The 19,369-nt window shown below is 44.4% G+C and overlaps 1 protein-coding gene across 1 annotated transcript in view; it reads right to left on the bottom strand.

Moving 5' to 3' along the window:
* Positions 1 to 19,344, bottom strand: part of RASSF3 (Ras association domain family member 3) — a 50,723-nt gene extending 31,379 nt beyond the window's left edge. Inside the window, exon 1 of the mRNA XM_042816334.1 lies at positions 19,116 to 19,344. Within this exon, the coding sequence (XP_042672268.1) occupies positions 19,116 to 19,244 (129 nt within the window). The 5' untranslated portion in view covers positions 19,245 to 19,344. The remainder of the gene's footprint in view (positions 1 to 19,115) is intronic.
* Between the last annotated feature and the right edge of the window lie 25 nt (positions 19,345 to 19,369).

The raw sequence follows: 19,369 nt of genomic DNA, 5'->3' as shown, positions 1-19,369 counted from the left end.
ACACTGAGGACTAATGGGAAAGGAGAGGAAAGGGGTAATCTCTGTACTTCACGAAATACAAATATGTTTGGTAAAACATTACTGTCAAGTGCCATTCACCAGGAGCATTCCCAGCTCTCCAGGACTGAATTCAAAGGCAGGCTGCGCTCCCTTGCTGGGCAGGAGCTGGAGTGTCTGGGGCAAGAGCTAGAAGTCTACCAAACGCCACAGGGGAGCACCTCACCGTGCACAGGATGCTCATTCCTCCCTCAGCTGGCAGCACCACAGCACTGCTGAGGGATTCGCCCCCTTCTGTCACCTGCACCAGAGGGGAGCAGAAGGACGAGGCCTAGAATGCAAGCAGGAATACAAATGGCAGATAGTGCTCCTGCCATAGTCCCTGCGTGAACAGCCCAAGCCGCTGCTGGCCACAGGAACACAGGGTTATTTACTGAACCCTGAAAAACTCTCAGGTCCTGCTTTGTTCTAAAAGAGCAAGGCTGTTCTAAAAACATTTTCTGACTCAAACAATCCAAGGTCAGGGACAGCATCAGCTCCATTTAGTAATGGAAACTCCTCCCGTAGCTGCTCAAGGGCAGCAAAAAAAGCAAGAAGTCTGTGTACAAATGAACTAACAAAAAGCCTAGTTTACTATGGTCTCTAAGTGCTGGAAGACCTTACATGGATGGCTACAAAGGGGCAAGCTGGGACTGAAGTATTTTTCCTCTGTACGAAGCTGCAGAGCTTCTCTCAGGTGGATGCCTTTATGCCTGGCATGACACCTGCTGCCACTGCTGCAATGCTTCTGGTTGGAGCACTGTCATGGTCTCTGCAAAGCCTGCTCATGGCTTTATGGAAAAACTGCAGGAACTTTGTGCGTCCCCACCCCGTTGTGAGAACGAGCAAAGATGTCCCATGTTTAAGACAGGGATGGGCTGCAGAAGTCTTGCTGCTCTAGAAAAAAAGAGATAAAAATGGGCAGCAAGGAGAATTTGAAGATCCTACTGTCAACAGCAAATGAGGACAGCTTGTGTGATCCTCAGTTATCCCTCCATCCAAGCAACGATTGATTCTGAAGCAGCTGCACACCACAGCCAAAGCTCTGCCTGTCACAGTTAAAGACAGTGTAAAATCAAGTGTATTTCTGCCACCTGTGCTTACACTCAACTTGTTCCATGCACAAACAGCTTTTGGCTGGCATAAACCAAGAACCCTGCACAAACACCACAGATATATCAAACGAGTTTCTTGTCACCATAAGAAGTTAGCTTCAGAGGGTCAGAAACACCACTGATGTAACAGTTTATTGTAAAAAGCTATTGTTATATCCAGAATTGGACACAAAAGCACAAAAGTAAAGTTCCACATGCACCTCTGCAAACTTTGCAAGTATTAAAATAAAACCAGAGAACGAGTCATTTTGCTCAGTGAATTAATCTTCCTCCCAGAGACAAATGCAAGATAAGTCACCTTAAAATGAACATGTTGTATCATCAAGGTAGCAGACTTTCAAATCAGAAGAAAAAAAGACACCATCAATGCTCAAGGCATAAGAACAAACAGGAACTGAAGAGCAGAACCTCCTTGAAAGGGGAGATTTAATTGCATATCCCTTGTAGCAGAGGAGAGAAAATTTGAAACGGGACACAGAGCTGCCATTGCATGGGCATTTGCTAAATAGTCTGCGTATTCTGCTGTGCAGAATAATAAAAAAGAATGCAAGAGATAAGCACTCCAGACTGCATAAGACTTGGACAATGGCCCAGAATTCAGGTCATAAGCAAAGACTCTCATAAGCAATGAATGGTGCCAGAGCAAACACTTTCATGCAACTGGTCTGCATTTGTCTGTCTAGCAAAAAAATCAAATGATGGGTGTTTTTTTTTTCCTTTGTACTGGCAATCAAGCAATACAAAAAGCTCAGTTAGTGGTAAGCAGCCTTACATTTTCCATCTTTTACTCACTTCCATAGCATATTGCTATATGCCAACATTCAAGCTTTAAATACCACTGTACTTAATGTACTCTGGTGTGTTACCTTTAAATGTAGAAAGAAATATTGCTGGTTTTTTTTGTTTGTTTTGTTTTTAATTTCATACAAGCTCTCTGAAGGACAGCCAAAGCACCCTGAAGCCTTCTGGAGAAAAGCAGCTGGGATCCAGCCTGGCTGTAGTCTGATAAAAGGAGCTCCAAGGTCAGCCTGAAATGACACCTGAATTCTGAGTATTCCCTGCAACCTGCAAAGAAGTCAAGGGATCAGTATTAGAGTGGGGTTGCCACATTTGAGCATGGAAAAATATTTTAACAACCTATCTATTATCAGCAACTGTCTTCAAACCCCACAGAAGAGCAGTCAAAACCAAGGGATTTACAGTTAATAATTACCCACAGTGTTTATGAATAGGCTTGCTTAACAGATGTCTGCTAAGTGGTATTAGTAAGCATCATCTGAAAAATGATGTGCAACCAGGTTTGTTTTTTTTGTGATCTCTTCAGCCATTGGTGCCATGAAGAAAGAGATGTAAAGGAACACAAAATAATAAAGATTGATGATTTGAGCTCAAAGCCAACTCAGTCAGTCCTGACATGAATGAAAACAAAACAGGCAGTAGAGGAGAAATGACCATAAAATAAATACAAGCAACAACAATAACAAAAATAACAAACACCTTTTCTTATATGTAAGCTGCTCTCGTTTAAGTGCTGCTGTTTGTATAGCAGAGATTCATGGCTCCTAGCCACCACCCAGCTTTCCTGCACTGCTTCAGAGCTCCCACCAACCTATCACCTGCAACGCTGCCCTACACCACCTCCTTCAGACACCAACCTTGCTGAGGTCAGCTGTCCAGAGCCTCGTTTCCATAAAAAGCCTCTGCTTCAGTTCCAAACAGGAGCTCCCCAAGCCATCTTTCTTCCTTGCTCTCCAGCTGTCTGGCCTCCCTTCATCAGGGAGGCAGAGCCCCACACCTTCTCAGCCATACCACCTCAGCCCTCCACATCACAAACCAGTGCTGCACAGCTGTGGCAGCAAATCCCTTGCCAGCCTCCCCCCTTGCTGGTGTTGGCACGATGCACAGCGATGGGAGCAGAGGTCACACCAGCCAGCCAAAACCACACCAGTGGGCTCCAGGCTGCATCTACTCCAATGGTGTTGTCCCCTTTGTCCAGAGAGGATGTTTAACTCTTCACACAGCTACTGCAAGGAGTGAAGCTCAGAGCTGGGACAGGGAAGAAGGAAGAAGCCAGGGCCAGGTGATTTCTCCAGGTCTCCTCACCCTGACCAGGACATGCTGAGTCCCAAGAAGGCTTCACACACACACACACACACACACACACACACACACACTCTCCAATTCAGAGGCTGCTGATGGTCAGTGCTCTATTTCTCAGCTCTCAATAAAACACAAGGGCCTTCATAACTAACTCCTAGGGGATATTACTAATTGTCAGAACTAAAATTCATTGCATTTATGTCTAAGTTTCTATACCCTTCCTCTGTGACCCCCTGCATTATGTTTATCTACAGGCTGAGTTCTGAGACTGTTAGAAAAGAGACAGCCCTCCAAATGCTCTCAGGACTCAGCAGTGTCAGACAGTGCTTGGTTCTCCTGTTCCTGGTGGTGGCACCCAGTCCACTCACTGCCTACTTGTTCTAAACAAAGCACCTGGAGCAGATTCATGTATTTGTCGAAAGAACACCTAAGAGAGCAAGGAATAGAGAAGACATCTCCTGTCTAAAACAACCAAAGCAAGAGACTAGATCCAAGCTGTCAAATAATGAGGTATCACTTTGTGTATATTTTTAAACTTGGTATTTTCTTACACCGATAGCATGTACAGCTACAGTATTTCCCATGACCCTGACTATACTAGCTCTATTTTTCAACTCCAGTCTTGCCAGACAAAAAAAAAAAAAAGGAAAAGAAGACTGGTACAGTTGCCTTACAATCTGATCAGAAGCCTAACGAGTGATGCTCTCCCTCTTTGAAACGAGCAAAATAAATGATTAAACAGTCAGGAGCCATTAGGCTCAAATGTTTGTGGTTAATGAAAGATAGAAGGCTTACACAGCCAGCCTTCTCCCCTTTCCTTGGTCTAACACCCTACTGTCCTGTGGAGCTTCACTTCCACAGCAGCAGCTCCTTTTTCACCTGCATTTCTCTCATGTCTTTTACTCAGGTGAAGATAAGTTTTCCTAGAGCAGTAGTAGCATCCAAAAAGCTGCCTATACTTGGGAAAATATTCCTAATTAATAGAGTCATAGAATGGCCTGGGTTGAAAAGGACCACAATGATCATCTGGTTTCAACCCCCTGCTATGTGCAGGGTCACCAACCACCAGACCAGGCTGCCCAGAGCCACATCCAGCCTGGCCTTGAATGCCTCCAGGGATGGGGCATCCACAACCTCCTTGGGCAACCTGTTCCAGTGTGCCACTACCCTCTGAGTAAAAAAACATCCTCCTAATATCTAACCTAACCCTGCCCCATCTCAGGGGAGATATGCTATAACCAATAAAGTCCAATATACAACAGTTAAGTCATGGCACAAAGTTGATTTCTGTGATAATTACTAGAAGCAGACAGTTTCAGCACTAAGACTTGTTACAAACTAGCATGAAAATGATACTGATGATACATTCATCAAGTAGATTAATAAAGCCATGCCAACCTTCTCCCACTCCAGAACTGTCAAGCAAAGGAACCTCCCCACAGTTTTTAAAACACAGGAAATAGTGCTACGCAATTCTGGGCTGGCATGATATTTGAAATGTATTTTGACACATTTAAAACAGTGCCCTCAACCTTATCCTCTAAATGGATGAACTGGTCTATAAAGTCTGCTTTAGGGAACAATTAAGAGAGGAATCCAGAGCCACTGAAAATATGAAAAGCTAAAAATACACAAATACATTCATTTTTAGCATCAGAAATCTGGAAGTAAATCCAAGTTTACATTGCAGTCCTTTTCCGTTTTCTACTTTGTTACAGCCTAAAGCATAAGCAACTTTTCCCACTGAGTAAATTGTACTACTTTCTCCTTGCTTATCTCTTTTCATTATCTCCTATACATTTAGAACAAACTTTTCCATCTTCTGCTTACCCAAAGCATTTCTATTGAGCACGCAGTTAAGAAATCCATCCCAGCACTCCAAGGCACATCCTCCCTGCAATTTCTGCTGAGGCTCTTCCTCGGAGCAACCCCAAAGCACAGCTCTGCCAGGTAAGACAAGCCCAGATGGGGCTTCCTGAGGTCCCACCCTCCCCACCTGTGCATTCCTTCAGCCACTTGCACCAGCACAGCTCCTCATGCAGCCACACAGCAAGCAGGTTCAAGGAATGTGTCTGCCTTAAATCTAACTTAATTAAACTAACGCTGCAGTGAAACCACACCCTCTGCTCAAGTGATGGCAACCATGCTCTAAAATAACCCTAGACCTGTCACATTTGCATTTTAGATGCATTGCCAAGATGTTACAGGACACAATCAACAGAAGTAGGATGAATTTCTTTCCAGTAGGATGAAATTCCTTCCAGTACTTGAAGGCAGCATATAAACAGGAGGGAGAGCAGCTGTTTACATGCACTGATAGTGATAGGACAAGGGGGAATGGTTTTAAACTGAGACACGGGAGGTTTAGGTTAGATATTAGGAGGAAATTTTTCACTCAGAAGGTGGTGACACACTGGAACAGGTTGCCCAAGGAAGTTGTGGATGCCCCATCCCTGGAGGCATTCAAGGCCAGGCTGGATGCGGCTCTGGGCAGCCTGGTCTTCTGGTTGGTGACCTTGGACATAGCAGGAGGTTGAAACTCAATGATCATTGTGGTCCTTTTCATCCCAGGCCATTCTATGATTCTATGAATTGCTCCCTAATAACACTTCTATCCTGTCAGACATCATTTGTTCTCAGTTCATGGGACGAGTCTTGGGGAACGGATCACTGGCAGTGCTCAGCCCCCTCTACAAAATGTCCAAACAAGAAGAGTATCCCAAGAGCTACACATCAGGCTTGTGCTCTGACCTTGGGTGCATCTTGATAACCAGCTTACCTCTAATTTGCCAAGTTTTTACCAAAACATTCTGTATACACACACTTCAACAAAAGTGGAGATGATGGTGAAGATAAGAATTTGAAAGAAAAAGCTATATACTGAACTACAGATAACCCATGCTGACCAGCATAAGAGTTAGAAGACTTTGTAAGAATACATAATAAGTCATAAAACCCCACGGTGTGAAGAACAAAGAGGGAACAGAGCAAGTGCTACTCAGGAAAGTACATCTTCATACATGTTTGAAAGAAAATAGAAGCTAATTCCAATTCAAAGTTTCAGTAGGGCATCACCACAATATTTCAAATGTTTTTGCTTACCTTTTAAGTATTGGGAACAATCAGGTCAAAGTGCTGCATCCCTCTGGGAAAGCAGCACTGAGAGGATAGGGGAAGAGAGAGAAAGATTATCAGGAAATACCTAAAATAACAGTTCCTTCCCAAACTCAGGGAACAGCTCTGTAGTTCCATGACTGCACTTACTACACTGTAACGCTTCATGCCCGCACGGTAACGAAATGCCAGTGCTACTACCAACAACAGTATTGTTATAATTCTTCAAATAATTAACGCTGCTCTGCTGTCTCTTGTTATTGCCACACTAACTACCAAATGCGAAACACCTGGAGAAAGTTGTTTGTTGCTTGGTTTTTTTTCCTCCTCCATCTTCTACATCCATCTCTCAAGACGAAAACATACGGATTATTACTTAAGTAAGGTGTTAAATCCAGGCACGTATCACAGAGCACCTACCCAAAATTCTCCATAAAATGTGCTCATAACTATACATATAGTGCTGCAAAAGCTGTGTTACACATCATGAGATTTTTCTGACATACGCCACAAAGGCTTTTAAGCAAGCTCATTTTAATACACAACCCTGATTCAATTTTGAGGCAAGGGGGAAAGCAAGAGTGGCATACCAACACGCTTAAAGATGCGTTTCACCAAGCTGCTTCAAGAGCAGTTTCAAGTTATGAATCACAAAGAAGTTTGCCATGAACTTTTGAGTGTTACAGGAAATATCACCAGGTTTATTGGCTATTTCTGTTTCTACAGAGCATGCCATTTTGTCATTTTAAGAGGCAAACGCCTCTTAATGGTCTATTATCTTCACAATTCAAAGCTACATCTTCATATTCCGGCGGTAACTGGAACTTCAAAAACGCCTCAGGGAAGAAATCAGCAAGCTATTAAAACTAAATATGCTTTGAAGAACACTTGGGGTCTGTTTTAGTGGGTGGAGAAAAATGTTGCTTTTAATTTTTTTTTTTTAATTAAATCAGCTGTGAGTTTTAAAGTTCAGAGAATCAGAAACTGCTTTGATGTTCCACTTCACATAATACCAACCTTGTAGTGCAGTATAAACAATCATGTTCCCACATCTTGAGATAAGCCTCCTGTCATGTGAACATGCAACTGAATCGACAGCAGCTGCCAACTCAGACAAACCCATCAATTCTATCCATAAAACAAAATAACTTGTGTTATTATTAATCGTACCTCTATGCTCTAATAAATATATTTCCATGACCAGGCAGATGCATGCTGTAAGTAGAAGACGGAAATATATTAAAGGCATTTTGCAATTTCTGATCCATTGTAAACGTTTGTGACTTACTTAAACCCATTGCTAGTCCTGCTAAGGCGTCTTAACACCTCTGTTTTGGAGAAGCAATGGAACACATGGGTATCTGAAACACTCGGGTATCTGAAACACTCAAACTCTTGCTATGATCACCATGCTAAGGGTCTTTGCCAGGACAGTCCCTGAAGCTGCTGAAGGGGAATGACTCTTTCCAGAGTGCCCATTATGAGAAAAATGAAGTTTACCTTAGAACTCAACTCAGCAGATCCAACACTGCTCCAAAGAGGCTTTCATGCTGCCACTGCTGCCATTAGTACACTCAGCACTGGCAGCTGAAGAACAAACCAAGCGATGGGAGCAAGCCAAAACAGCAGTGTGCTGCCAAGAGCTTCAGTCACTGAAAACCCAGCTCAGGAGCACAGGTGAGCGCAAAGCATCTGGTGACAAAGCACAGGATTAGCCTCCCAAGGAACCTCCTTGTGATTCCATGATCAAAGAGAAGTTAAACTGATTTGCATTTGCACCACCTGCTATGTTTCACAAGAACCTTGCTTGATTTTCTGACAGCTGGACATTTCTGTACTGTTGCTGTTTAAAAGACACCCTCATTCTCATTCACAACTTGAGAAATGTGTAAACCAGGCATCACTTTCTCTATATGCTATAACAAATGGGCTGTCATAATGTCAAGGCACTGACCATCGCCCTATGATTTAATAGACAAAAGAGGAAATCCTGATGCAATGCGCTCCCAGCATCCAAGCCACTTCATATTTGACATCCATTGACCTATGAAGTGTCACTGGGTTTTCTTTTCACCTGAATATCTGACGTTTAGCAAGGACAATGTTATGCATGCTGTGACAAGGGCTTAAGGCAGAAGAACTGCCCATTCTGTGTGCTGGCTAATTAGCACTCAGCCTAATGCACAATTTAAACTCTCACCAAGCTAAGTACATCAGCTGTCTGCTTCATTTTACAGAAGATCAAGGATTTGGAACCAGGGTGACTAAAAACTTCAGATCTCACAGCCAAATCCATCTTGAGAAGTCCCTCTGCACACAGGCTTAAGGTACTGGTAAGGGCACACCCTGGTTTTTCTTTCTTTTTTTAATTGCTTACACAGTCTAGGTAGATTCTTCATGAAAAAAAAAAACGCAACTGTGGTAGAGAATTTAAAATCTTGCACAAAACATTCTTCAGTCCACTTTGATTAAAAGATGGTGGTTCTGTATCAGTTGTGTTTTACATTTTATTCATTTTAAGACACTGTAAAATACCTTCTACACACATCAGGGACTGACAGAATTTCAGCAGAGTGGATAACATGGTCAGCTGAACACTAATACCTTTTTTCAAATTCTGTGAAAACAAACTTGTTCCCATGAAGGCCAAGTCAAGCCCCAAAGCAATATTTTGCAGCTTAGATGGGTACGTTGAGAGAAGGTATTTACATTTGTCAGCAATTCTGGTACAAACCACAGCAGTGCAAGAAAGTCTTACACTAAAAGAAGAGAAAGTAATGTGTATCCCAAAGCATATAACAGTTTCCCACATGGCCAGGACCCCGAAGAACAAAAGAAAATACCACTGCATTATGTAGAGGAATATTTTTTTTATACTGCCAGTCATGGAGCCCTTAGAAATAAACTTAGGGAAGGCAACTCTTTATGCACTTAATTCAATGAGAATAGAAAATGCAGCTGAAAATAATGTGATGGCCTACTTCAGAGCTGTATCGGACCACATCCAGAAGCTCAGACCAACATAGGTACATACATTAGTGTCCTACCACTTTGGTGAACCAAAAAATAACTAAAGCAATTCAGTGGTACCATAAGAGTTGCTTTCTCATGGAAATAATTAAATCATGTTGACAAATACAAAAAGAAATTCCAGACTGAACTCCACAGTGGTGCAACTACATGAAAATGTCTTTTCCAGCTACTGTGAACCCACCCCCTCCAGTGCTGAGATCCACTTAACAGCTCTCTAGCAGCAGTTAAACGGTTTTCATTACAGAAAGAGTTGATTAGGACTCCTGCCATTAGTCATCATCCTATACTGCATATTATTTGAAAGGAAAAAAGGTGTATTCTTAATTCAAGAATTTGAGGGCCCATTGAATATCACATCAGGCACTTTGATTATTTTAATCCAGCCTGATAACCGATGCAAAAACTAGAAACTTCCTTCCATTAGATTTCACACCAAAATCAGCCCACAAAGCCTTACATTTTAAGTATTTTACAGTTACAAGGCCACATTTTAAGTAGACACTGTCAAGTGATGCTCTGCTAAATCAGGCTCTGTGCAAGCTGGGAATATGATGACAAAATGAAATATTAAGTCCTCCTTCATAAGGCAGAGTACTTTTCTGCAGATTACATGGCAGTCTGACTACTGCTCATACCAGGTCATCTGCACAGGTGATTCTCCCATGTGTGTTTGGGATTCTTCTGATGCCAGCCTTTGTGAATGGCACATGAGGCAGCAACTGCTTTAAGCGTCAACTTTTGATTGAACAGCCCATTTCTGTCCAGGACACAAGACATCGCTCCCACGTGCACAAATGTGAACAGAGAGAACAGACTTTTTTTTATGCTTCTGTTGGAAAGCAGTGGGGAGAGCATTTCTAAGGTAAGAATGCATGCAGAGTGACAGAACAAGGGACTGACTATGCCTGTGCTGCCAGAGGACCGGTTCCTGAAGCTGGCCATGGCACAGACTGCTGAGTTCTCCAGGCACAGCCCAGGTTACCCACCACATGTACTTCTTGCTACTATCAGCAAGCTAACCAGAGCCACACATGAAAATAAATTTCATAAAGGGTAACGTAAGACGCCTGTCTATGCCTACGCTACAGAATCTTTGCACACAATAACTTATTAAAAATCGTAATACTGAATGCAAACTGCATCTGTCACACACACGCAAAAAAGCTGCACTGACTTCACGCTGATCTCAGTGGCACTGAACACTGAAGTTCCTCATTTCAGACGCCAGGACAAACAACGCAGGTCAATTCTCCCAATACACAACATGCCATCACCATATTTTTAATCTTTTACGCAGTGCCGAAGAATATGCCAGTTCCTGCAGATATCAGCTCTGAGAGTTACACTGAAATACCTGGTGCAGTTGTTTACAGCTTTCCCAGATGCTTCTCAAATAAACCATGAAGATGCTTTGCAATTAAATTATTAACTCAGAACAGCAACAACAAAACAACCCTCATAATCTTAGCCGATATATCTGTAAGCGAACATACTAAATCAAGCCACCTGTGGACCAAACAGCAAGATCTTCATTTTTGTTCCTGGTGAGCAGAAATCTTCAGCAGAGAGCAAGGAAGAAAAATCATGATCTAAATAAAACTTCTAAACTAACCTCTCCCACGTTGGCAGGCTATCACGGACCGAGGCACAACTATGCACAGGAAGTGGCTGAGAGGAAGCTCTCTACAAAAAAGGTTACAATCCATCAATAGAAGTGTTAAGATACTTCTGCACTATTAACCAATACAACCTGTCCCCAAAGGGACAAGCCAAATCATGACCACATCTGCTTCTTTGGAAATAAGATTAAACATTTACTTAGCTATTGAACAAATACTACCTTCAGCCAGAGCAGAATTTGATCTTCAGTTTTTGTTATTACTAATCTGGCTTTAAAAAGATCACATGGATCGGATGCCACAAATATAAAGTACAGTGACTGTACTGTGCAGAAATGTACAGCATGGCTAGACTGTACCTGCACACACCTGGGGATGAAGTACAAGACAGAAAACAATAAATGCAATCCTAATTAGGGACAAGAGGGATGACTATAAAAGATTACAGACCATAAACTTACTTTGTAATTTGTTCCTGCACGTACAGCCAATGATTTTCTACTCTGCTATTGTATATAATTTCTAAAAGAAACGCAGACACCATTTTCCACAATTACTTCACCTGGAATCGTCAGAATTTCCTAGATGAAGAGTGAGACTGAGAAGCCATCAGCAGCACACGGTAAGTGATCCCACGTGAGCAGCACTGCCACCTGAGGCTTCCTCAACTGCTGCCCTATGCAGCACAGCAAACATACCTCCGTGTAAGGGAGCACAAATTCCACCCCAACACACACACAGATTAATAACTCGAAAATGATCTTAATTGCTACATAAATCACACGTGGCTACTTCACACAGCCAAATATATATCCACAAAGGAAGTACTCTCCTCGAAACTGACTGCAGTATTTCATCAGCCTTGCAAAAGAGCAAGTACAACAAAAAACAAAAACCACCAAAAAACCAAAAGGGACAATTACTCATCCCAACTCAATTTGTACCTGCCTACAGTACTGTGTGCTTCGTTACAGGCACCTACACAAATGCAAACCCATGACAGTACAAGCATGGCTCAAACTGCACTGGATAAAAGCATGCTGAACCAGCTTCAGTCACACCAGGGTGTTCCCTTCAAGTCTGTGGGATGCACTGGTTTTAGGACTTTCCTGAATGCTGTTCTCAAAATGTATAGAATGATCTCACTTTCTGAGAGCAGAAATATAAAATATATATATATTGTGTGTGTATTCTATAAATCTATAACATTAAATAATATACAGTCGTAGAATAACCTCAGCTGGAAGGAACCCACATGGATCACTGAGTCCAACTCCAGCTCCATGCAGCATCATTCAAAACTAAACCCCATGTCTGAGAACATGGTCCAAATGCTCCTTTGGCTCCAGCACTCAGCGCCGTGCCCACTGCATTGGGCAGCCCGTTCCATGCCCACCACCCTTGGATGCAGACCCTGTCCCCAGCCCAGCTGCCCTCCCCTGACAGCCCCATGCCGTTCCCTCGGGCCCTGTCACTGTCACACAGAGCAGAGCTCAGCGCTGCCCTCCGCTCCCTGTGAGGAGCTGCAGCCGCCATCAGGCCTCCCCTCAGCTCCTCTGCTCTGCGCTGAGCACAACAAGGAACCTCAGCCGCTCCTCATATACCTTGCTTTCCAGACCCTTCTCCATCTTAGTAGCCCTACTTTAAAACCATGTATTTAAAAACCATCCTGATCCATCTTTTCTTTTTTTCCAGTTTCCCTAGTAGAAACTGGGAGATCCACAGTGGCCGACTGGAAGGCTGCTTTTGATCTGAAGTACACATCTAACTGTGACAAGCTGCAATAAATACACCGAATAATAAACACTGCATGTACAGATAAATGCATCCACACACACAAACCACCACGGTATCTATCTGGGAGGAAGAGCACGCAGTGCACAGCTCTGGCCTGATGGGTACATGCTGCTGAAGTCAGCAGAGACAGCTGCCTGTCTGTAAGAGGAGAGCTTAACTACAGAGATCCATCACTCTGATTTATCCCTTCCTGACACTTACATTGCTTGGCTTCGTTTACAAGGTTATTGTCACTGGCAAACGCTGCATTACAGATCTATTGCTTCATTTAAAATCCTCTGTTAATCGGTTTACTAAGGCCTGTTAATCCAACGCTGCTGCCGCTGGCATTTCACACAAGGGACAAAATGCAGTATTGATTTTTACTTCATTTATCTTCATATTTTTGCTCTTGGTCATGGCTAAATATTAGTCAGCAAGAATCTCTTCCAAAATGGTATTCTGATATCTTCTCATATCCTTGTCACAGGTCTGTAGTTGAAATAAGAAATGATGAAAACAGGTTACCAGATCCTCTCCTTCCTTTCAAATCATTGTTGGTTGGTTGCTTTATAAATCTACTTACTGTATGCAGATGATGCTGAGCTCAGTTGCTCTGCAGCACATTTTCCTGTATTCACCAGACTCCTCAACTCAAACAGAACTCCTTGCATCTTGCACATCTGCTCATACATCTAAACAAGTCTCAATTTAAACATTCCAATCCATAAGGTATACAGGTCCTGATGCTTTCTGACATCTGGCAGCTTTAAATTGCAGCAGTTCTGCCCTTCTGCACTCAAAGTCTCATTTTTATCCCAAACTCAGTTATGTTACCAGAACTCCAATCTCAAAACACCTATACAGAGCTACTGTGCCCCAGAGCTCAAGCAGGTGAACAAAGGCCAATCTTGACAAAGAAATGACCAAAAAAAAAAAAAAAAAAAAAAAAATCTAGTGTTTATCTGGTGATATTCCAATGAACATCAACAACTGAGCCAGCAGCCCACTGCTGGTGAACCAAAATCGTATGTTAACACAGAAATACTGCCCAAGATATATCTCGTACTGTGTGAATATAATAGACTAAAGGAAAAAAAGAAAGAGTAGACACCCAGTCTGAACAGTACCTGCAGTGCTGCTGTACTGAGGACACTGAGATGGCTGAACTCAAGAGATGTTTCAGTGACTTTAACTCCTCCTGGGACAGAACATAAACCTGGCTTCTTAATTTTTGTGCATTAGTAGTTCCCCACTTCATACCTAAAAACAGTACATGTTTTAGGTAAGTCTTCAAAACATAAATTAACGACTATACAAGCCAACTGTGCTGATAAACCAATGCACAGCGATCAGTGTTCCTTGATGCAAAGCACATAAATCCCCTCTCACCTCCAGAGGCTGTCAGACGTTGGTAAGTGGCTTGGGGCTCCGCTGGGAACAGCCCTGCTCTGCTGAGCTCCTTAAGGCACAGACACGGTGTCAGCCACTCATATAGTGGGACAAAGCACAAGAGAGTGAAACGAGGACTGCTGGTTTATCCTGACACTGACCAAGCCTTAAAACAGGCACAGACTCCATGCTGCTGGTTCCTTCAAGCCTTAACTTTCAAGTGTTCTAGCTGTGACAATGTTTATCCCATAATATTCACCGACTGTCAAATGGATTAAAAAAAAAAAAAAAAAAAAAGATGAGACTGGATATTTTTAGCTTTATTTTTTAAATAAGCTTCATGACTGCACGTCAAACACAAATCTAACCTCTTCGGCTCCAAACAGAGCCTATAATTAGAAACCTCATTTGTTCTGGTCGTCAGGAGAGCTGTTTTCTCTGGGGAATGTTGTGGAAAGGAAACCCGGGAAGGGCTGTAAGAACCAAACAACATGGAACTTCTTAATAATGGACACCGCTAGCACAGAACCATGCCAACTACACTTGAATAGTTACAAACAGCACTGTACCCCAAGAAACTGCTTTCTTCCAAAATAAAGCGCTTTTGTCTCTCTTCTTACTGAAATGCCAGAAGCCACCGTGCAAACTCATGTGGAATAGATACAAAAGGGTATCTGCACCCAGAAGTATGTTTTTCACATGGATGCCAGCTCATCCACTGAAAACAAAGACACCAATCTTCTGCACTGGTAGCAGAGCAAGACAGTCACCTCACTGGGATGAGCCTTTCAGCCACTGCCTTTTGCCTCTCCTCTGCATGGCTCCTCTGCTCTCTCACATCCGGCTTCCATTTCCAGCTTTCTTTATACTAACTTCCTCTCCCACCCTCATTGCCACACCTGCAAATTCCACTGAAACACAGAGGGGAAGGAGAAAACAACAACGGTGTGGCAGGGTAGCACCCCAAAAGGCTGAGCCCCAAGAAGTTGGGCTCCTGACACAGCGCAGGGTCAGGATGCCCAGGAGGTGGACCTCAAATGGGGAAGGACAGCACTGAGCACAAGGCAGTCAGCACAGATTGAGGAGCAGCAGGAAGGTGCGTGCAACTGCATTTTTCTTGCTAAAATCTCCAGAGAGCACTGGGTGAAATAGTAAAAAAACAGCATAAACAATAAAAGTTCTTCTTTTCTTCTTAGAGAGAACAGCAGCATTCAAAAGTCAAACTTTGTACCTACACGATATTTTACACAGCACTTCCAGAATTCAGCCATTCTGTGCACACACCACTCAGCACTCAGATGCCGAATGCAAGACTTGCTCTTTCCTAACAACCAGGAGCCCATGACCTGCAGAGCACTGCCTGTTCCTGGAGCAGAACTTCCCCAGAAGCAGCCTCCTGTGTAAGAGACATATCTCATCAGGGGATTCCCTGGGTACCTGCAGCCTCCCAGTGGGAGGATGGCTGGGAACTAATCCACAGCAGCACTCAAAAACCACCACCCCCCAAGCTGTGTGAGAAAGGAGGAGGGGATTGGCGAGGATTTACATCAACACTGCTAGGAGTGGGAGAGCATGTGGAAGTGGCCTGTGGAAGTGCAGGAACGCAGGCAGGAAGATGCACTTCCCTGGACATATGGCCAGGCATGCAGGAGCAGGCAGGACTGTTTTCACTTTTCCTGAAAAGATGGGGGTGGGAGGGATGAAACAGGGAGAGAAAGGGGTCAGCTTTCAAAAGTTTGCAAAACATCTTCTTTTGGTATTTTCTCTGGAGGGAGTGGATGATTTCCAAAGGCTTGATCATACAGAAGCACGGGTCTGATCTTGCTACAGCTTTTGCGCATGGGTAATTTCACCTCACATGAGCAGTCACACTGGCACGACAAAAATATTTACAGTTCCTCCTTTTTCATTTAGTAAATGAGTCACTGTGAGCACAAAAAAGGGCCATGTTCAGTTTAATCCGGTTGAAAAAAGTTGCTCGTATTTGGGTGACACAGATCCAGGTTTGAGATCTTTCAGCTTCGAGTCTGCATCTTTAACTGAACGAAGCTACAAATGCTGGATTGCCAACCTTCGTTTCTCCTGCAAAAAAAGAGGGTTGGTAGCCCACTGCACTGCCTATACAGCAGAATTCAATAAGACTGAAAAAATGAGCCAAACACCTCAGCCCCAAAACACCCCACTGCCTGCAACACTCTGTAATGATTTTAATGCTTCAGGTTTTTAAAAGCGGTAGAAAGGAAGAGACAAATCTTTCCACATCATGCAGAAGATTTGGCAAAGCCCAAAGACGCTATTACTGAACTCTTATATCAGAATTGGTATCAATCCATTTACCCTGTCTCAGCCATAGAAACTGAGATACGTAAGTCCATTCCTCTCCATTAAATGGAAGACAAAAATTCACAAAGCTACTTTATTTCCATTTTTCCTTCTTTTCTTTGGACATACATACAAAACAAGTTCAAGAGCTACCACTGGGTAGTTCTGTAGGCATAGCACACCATGAGCTCCAAGTTGTAACCAATCTTTTCACTGTGAGAACAGGAGAAAGGAGGAGTTAAGACAAGAATAAAAGTAATTGCCACCACTTTGTCTTAAGCAACAGTAAAAAAAATACCCTGCAAAACTTTGCATCTGTATAGTTGAGAAAGACACAGAAACAATAACTAATAGCTCCACTCTTTCCCCTTTGCTCAAGGGGACATTGTATGCATTTTTTGACTAAACCTCAAATACAAACCAAAAGTAACATCCTCATACATACAAAGAGTCTTATTATGATTGTTATTGCTGGAAGGGGAAACTCACTCTTACTGGCCACATGACTGTTGAAATCTACATTCAGCATTGTTTGGGGATTTTTTTTCTTTCCTCTCTAACTCATTAGACACAGTGCAGCTGGCAATAACTTTATAACTAGAAACATTTAGCTGAGTGTTTCCGATGCTGCAGAGTCAGCAATACAGATGAATTTGTTCCATGCCACCCAATGCATACTTAAACACACACCCTGCAGCATCTCACCACAACACTCTTTGGGGAAACACTACCAGACCAGAATATCAAATTTTTGTTTTTCCTTCACCCCTTGATTGAGAACATTAACATCACACACAGCGATTTACATGTTTGCACAATCCACCACTTACTTAACAAGTACTTGCTAAGACAACTCATGCAGCAGCATTACAAAGCAAAGGAACAAGCATGCTTTTAGGACCTGAATCAAGACCTGGGGCCTCTCACATCCCATTATACAGCAACCACCCACAGTCTGGCAGCACTGAGGTATGTGTTCACACAGCACTGCGACACTGCAATCTTCTTCTGCAAGGGACACCTTAACGCAGCCTTTCACTACTTACAGTAGGGTTATAAGAAAGAAACTTCTTACAAGGTCATGGAGCAATAGGACAATGGGTAATAGCTTTAAACTGAAAGAGTTGGTCTAGATATGATGAAAAAATTCTTTACTCAGAGGGCAGTGAGGCTCTGGCACAGGCTGCCCAGAGATGTGAATGCCCCAACCATAGAGGCGTTCAACAGCAGGCTGGGTGGGGCCTTGGGCAACCTGGTAAAATGGGAGACGTTCCTGCCCATGGCAGGGGATTGGAACAGGGTGGGTTTCAAGGTCCCTTCCAACCCAAGTCATTCTCTGCTTCATATGGGCCAAGTGGCAGCCAACTCCAGCCAAGCAGGTTAGATAAAGTTCAAGGACACTCAGCAGGACCTGCCAGCTTTCAGAGTCACTGGAATTCACAGGAAGCTGAAACTCAATGTGGATGAGAAAGAGATGACCTCTCAGGAAGGGAACCACAAGCAGCACCCTGGGGAGACAGCAATGACATGGTGAAATTCTGGTCTCAGGATATCTGCACAAGGAGCAGATATGGAGCACCCAGGCTCAGGTGTAGGCAGAGGGTGTGCCCAGGCACCCTGCCAAACTCTGTGAAGGAAACCAAAGCTCAAGAAAACTCCGTGCACTTCCTCAAACGGGAGCAGGAGTTTCCTGAGGGGTGGTTACAGGGCTTAAATTTTAAGTCAGTCACAAATGAGGAATAAGTTGTGGAACCTTGGAGAAACAGAAACCAAGTCTGGCTTCCACAGCACGTAACCTAGGGGAAGGGCTGTGGGCAACCACGACTCTTGATAAGCCCCACAGATTGATCAGAGGGCACCAGGCTCAGCCAACTCCCTAGCTGAGTGGCCACGCAGCAGGGAAAACACAGCAGGAGTTGTACAAACACTGACCAGAGGTCTGAGCAAGCAGCAGGAGCAAGGCAAGGGGAGCCAGCATATGGAAAACTGACTCATCAGCTTCCAAGGATAAAGCCATGCTTAGAAAGAAAAGTTGCGCTTCAGAAAAGACAAACGAGAGGGGCTGGGCTGCTTCAGCTAAAGGAGCAGAGCATTTGCCTCGCTGTGCTGACAAGAACCGGAGGTTGTGCTCTCCCGAAGGGGGTTTTGCTTGGCTGCCCGAGTTCCCCAGCACTTCTTGCCCTGCGCTGCCTAAATCCTTCTTAGAGGTGGGCATTTTAGCGCTGACTACGAAGGGCTCGGGCTTTTTATTGTTCTTAATCAGCTCTTCACTTCAAAGTCCTCTTACAGCCGATCTCCGCCGAGCACTTCGAGCACTTCAACCACTCCACCGCGGCCGAGGGCCCTTCCCCGCCGCCCGGACGGCAGCCAGGCTGCCACGCACCGCACTCAGCGCCGACACGACGCGCACGGCCCGCCGGTTACTCGCCACCGTTTAACCCCATCCCCAGCCCGCCCGTTCAGCCCTTCAGGAGCGATTTCAGAGGCTGCAGCCCGCCGCCCGCGGGACCCCAGAGCAGGCGGGGGAGCGCCGAGGTGCGGCGCCCCTTCAGAGAGCGGCGGACACGTGGAGCGCGAGCCGGGCCCCGAGCCGGCGCTCGGCACTTACTTGCGGGGCGGCGCGGGTCTTGCCCGGCGGCCTCCTGAAGAAGGAGGTGCGGGCGGTGAAGAAGTACTCCTCGGAGTCCTCCTCCTCCAGGCTGCTGTAGCCGCTGCTCATGCTGCTGGTCCAGGTCATCGGCGACTCCTAGTGCTGCTGTCGCTACGGGAGGGGCCCGGCGGCGGAGAGCTCCGTCCCTGCCGCCGCATGGGGCCCCGCCGCGGCCGCTCCTCTCCCAGCGCCGCCGGGCCCGGGGCGCGGGA

This window comes from Centrocercus urophasianus, unplaced genomic scaffold, assembly GCF_019232065.1.
Source record: "Centrocercus urophasianus isolate 14NV4802_14NV808 unplaced genomic scaffold, USGS_Curo_1.0 seq_15, whole genome shotgun sequence".
NCBI lineage: Eukaryota > Metazoa > Chordata > Aves > Galliformes > Phasianidae > Centrocercus > Centrocercus urophasianus.
This window is presented reverse-complemented; position numbering and strand designations above follow the sequence as displayed.